This window comes from Garra rufa, chromosome 22, assembly GCF_049309525.1.
Source record: "Garra rufa chromosome 22, GarRuf1.0, whole genome shotgun sequence".
In the NCBI taxonomy this organism is placed as follows: Eukaryota; Metazoa; Chordata; class Actinopteri; order Cypriniformes; family Cyprinidae; genus Garra; species Garra rufa.
The window spans coordinates 27,641,665-27,645,853 of record NC_133382.1 but is presented as its reverse complement, the minus strand read 5'-3'; the positions used below and the strand labels follow the sequence as shown (position 1 = coordinate 27,645,853).

Here is a 4,189-nt window from a genome sequence, read left to right as displayed (position 1 = left end):
TAAATCATTAAAAATCTTACTGTTTGGTAGTAATTGTTAAGTAATAGTTAAATAAAACTATGCAGAAGGCTGGGTCAGAATTTTTGCACTTACAACTTTTGTATTTTGAACTTGCTGTTTATTTTTCAGGTCAAAAAGTAAAAAAACATGTGCTCTCAAACTTTATGGCCCCTCTGTAACATGTGCGGTTTGCTATCAGTCCTTAAATGACCCTGCGTAAAAGCGCAACGTAATGTCCGCACTTGGATAGAACCAAGAAGTTTTTGCGAGTTGCTTTGTGTTTATCAGATAGTGCATGCCTTACAATTTAGAAATGCAGCGCCATTGGCTGTGCAGCCCTGTGACGTCACCGTTGTATTCGTCGCTCCGCTAGTTCTTTCAGTAAGCGCGTGTGGGCGCTGGGCTGGAGAGCAGAGCGCGGATGGAAGCGCTCCACACAGGACCTGAAGTTCTGAATGAACGCGCTTCATTTATCCACACCATGGGAGACGGTTTACCGTCCGTAAACTACAGCAATGACTCTAAACGCGCCACGGTGGATCTTAACATATCAGAGCAGTGGCTCGTGGGTATGGGAATCATCATGGGTCTGATAGTGTTAATCATTGTAGTGGGAAATATACTGGTTATAGTCGCCATAGCGCGGAATCAGAGGCTCCAGACGCTCACCAATGTTTTCATCGTGTCTCTGGCGTGCGCAGACCTCATCATGGGGTTACTGGTAGTGCCATTTGGGGCAGCCTTGGAGGTCAGAGGAACCTGGATGTATGGATCGTTCTTCTGTGAATTCTGGATATCTGTTGATGTACTTTGCGTCACGGCGAGCATCGAGACCCTGTGCGTAATTGCAATAGACAGGTATATCGCCATCATCTCTCCGTTCCGCTATCAAAGTCTTTTAACAAAAGCACGAGCCAAGGTGGTGGTTTGTGGAGTGTGGGCTATATCAGCACTGGTGTCATTTCCACCCATCCTAATGCACTGGTCCCGGGACAGCGAGGAGACAACGTGCTATGACAATCCCGAGTGCTGTGATTTCATCACCAACCGCGCATATGCCATCTCCTCCTCTATTATATCGTTTTACATCCCTTTATTAGTCATGATATTCGTATACGCCAGAGTGTATAGAGAAGCCAAACAACAGCTGAACAAAATCAACAAATGTGAAGGAAGGTTCTACAACAATCACGGTACTAATTGCAAACCTAACCGAAAAAGAACCACCAAGATCCTGGCTCTAAAAGAGCAGAAGGCGCTGAAAACCTTGGGAATAATCATGGGAACGTTCACTCTCTGCTGGCTGCCGTTCTTCATCGTTAACGTGGTGCGGGTGTTTTGCGCACAAGTGGTGGATAAGGAGCTCTTCGTGTTTTTGAACTGGCTGGGGTACGTGAACTCCGCCTTCAACCCCATCATATACTGTCGGAGTCCCGACTTCAGGAAAGCCTTCAAGAGGCTGTTGTGCTGTCCGAGGCAGGCGGACCGCAGGCTGCACGTAAGCTCATGCGATCTGTCGCGCTGCACCGGAGGCTTTGGGAACTCAATGGAGCAGAGCATGCTCGGGACGTGGTCGGACTGTAACGGCGCGGACAGCAGCGACTGCAGTCTGGAGAGGAACGGCAGGATGTCCCATTCAGAGTCTCAGCTGTAAAAGTTCAAGCGTGACTATTTAATCAATATTACACGAGCAGGAGTGCCGTTTGTTTCTCAGATCAGGTAATTACGACCACGTTTAAAGTGTAATAGGCTATTGCTTGTCCGATAAACAATTATCATGACGTGAACTACATTTCAGAGAAAAAATGGCCGGTCGTAGCCTATTTCTTCTTCCTCAACGAAAACAGTTCCAGAAAAAAAACCATAAAGTGTTATTTTTACTTTCTCCAAGCAACGCACAAACTAAATATATGGGTGGAGCGGAGCGACATAGATTCCCCTTCCCCCATCCAACGCTTTCTGTAATCACTCCGCTCCAGCTCCACTCCGGGTTTTACTCCCTGCTCAGAGCCATCGCAAATCGAGAAAAAAACTCGCACTCAAAAATCGCTTCCACTTTGACATGAACGCGAATAAGCGGAGTGATACAAACAGTGAAAAGTCCAAGTGCCGTTATTAATTCAGCAATTTGTATCCATCTTTTTCTTCAACGCGGAAGTAAGCCTATGGGCGAGACTTCCGGTTCATTATATCAAGCAGCTGCGCCCACTCTTACAGGAAGAAAAAGGTGGATGAAATAGATAACATGAGGACCGAAATTTTGCAATGTGAAACAAACAACCAAAATGAACCCATCTAAACCCAATATTCCCAGTTAAATTTGCATATATATTTGGAGACGGAATCTAAGCAAATTGCTAAATTCAAAACGAAATGGTGTTGTTGTTTTTTGCCAGACACAGTTGTAACCTATGAGATAGCTGTTAGTCAGTAAAATCAAATAAGTTACAAACAAGCAGCATCGTTTAATATTTTAATTATTCAGCAATTGTGCAAAAAAAAGGAATTTGATGCTTTGTTTTATTTAATCTAACAATATACATTAAAACGTAATTTTGATTCAATCAAGTGAATCAGTTATTCAAAATGTGATCACTGACATGTTTCCATGTATATTGTGCTATAAATCATGTGAGACATTATTCTTAAAAATACATTACTAATAGACCAATTAAGTATTATATTTATCATGTGTGACCCTGGACCACAAAACCAGTCATAAGGGGTTTTTTATCAATTGAGATATCTACATCATCTGAAAGCTGAATAAATAAGCTTTCCATTGATTTGTTAGGATAGGATAATATTTGGTCGAGATAAAACTATTTAAAAATCTGGAATCTGAGAGTGCAAAAAAATTATGTATGGGACAATGAGAAAATCGCCTTTAAAATCGTCCAATGAAGTTCTTAGCAATGCATATTACTAATCAAAAATGAGTTTTGATATATTAAGGGTGGGAAATTTACTAAATATATTCATGGAACATGATCTTTATTGAATATCCTAATTTTAAAATAACCTTATTTTGTCATAAAAGAAAAAAAGATCATTTTGACCCATACAATGCATTGTTGGTTTTGTGGTCCAGGGTCACATATATGCAGAGGTACAAACTGAAATTAAACAGCTCTTATCATGTGACTGGTTTAAAACCAGCTGTTTAAAATAATCACATTAAATCACATTAAATTAAAAGTCTGCACCATCTTGTTGAGGACGCTTTGTAAAATACACACTTAGACAAAAATAAAACCTTTTAGAACCTTAAATTTCAAAAGCAAATGCTAGTCACAAATGTTAATGTGGGATTAAATGGGTTCAAAACATTTTGCAATGATTGAATTGTAAAAACTGAAATTTTTAAATAGCAGTTTGGACTGACTGAAGCCCAAGTGGCATGTTAAAACAGTGTTTTTCATTCTTCATAGCAATGTTTATAGGCTTTGAGCCTGTACATTGTTTATTGGAATGTTTTATTCTTGAATGTGCGATGTTAAATCTTGTTTTACCTCATACCTGTATAATGTGCAAATTGTACAAGGGGGATGTTGTTTATATTAAACAAACTGTTAAAATGTACAGTATTTATTTGATGCATTGTGCAGCATATATAAAAGCGTGGCAATGTGATAATGTTAAATATGACTTGTGATTTGCACCTTATTTGTGTCAAATGTGAGCTGCCCTTGGGGCAATGAGCTTTTTGCATTTTCCATTCATTTTAAATTTCTACCAGTTTAATGTTACTAGATTGATTTATTTGTAAATGAGATGCACACACATATTTTTGGGCAGGTTTTGTTATGAATATATTGTCCCCAACTTCACATTTTTACAGAACTAATTTATGTACCAGTGCCTCATGTGAAGTATTGTAAACGATTCATTATGTTGACGTCAAATTGGCTAGCGTGCAATAAAATGTGATATTGTGAAAAGGCACATTGCTTTTGTAATTACTTTAGAATTTGTCATGAATATCATCTCCATCTGTTGAGATTTGCAGTATGTTGTTTGTTTTTTCAGACGTATTTGCTGAAATGAGGAATCAATTTAATGTCAGCAGATCTTTAACTATTTTATCTAGTTGAGATTTACATCTCAATATCTGAATTACTCTCATCTGCAGTTGATTGAAAGTTAAAAAAAAGTCATTGCTAATGTGTACCAAAGGCCTCCCATTAGA

At 39.2% G+C, this 4,189-nt stretch overlaps 1 protein-coding gene across 1 annotated transcript; it reads left to right on the top strand.

Moving 5' to 3' along the window:
- Positions 1 to 421: 421 nt before the first annotated feature.
- On the top strand, positions 422 to 3,936 carry adrb1 (adrenoceptor beta 1). The gene has a single exon (XM_073828356.1). The coding sequence runs from the start codon at positions 422 to 424 to the stop codon at positions 1,652 to 1,654; it is 1,233 nt and encodes a 410-aa protein (XP_073684457.1). The 3' UTR covers positions 1,655 to 3,936.
- The last annotated feature ends 253 nt before the right edge of the window (positions 3,937 to 4,189 follow it).

Excerpts from the sequence above, each read along its gene's own strand:
- adrb1 (XM_073828356.1), top strand. The coding sequence starts at position 422 with ATGGAAGCGCTCCACACAGGACCTGAAGTTCTGAATGAACGCGCTTCA.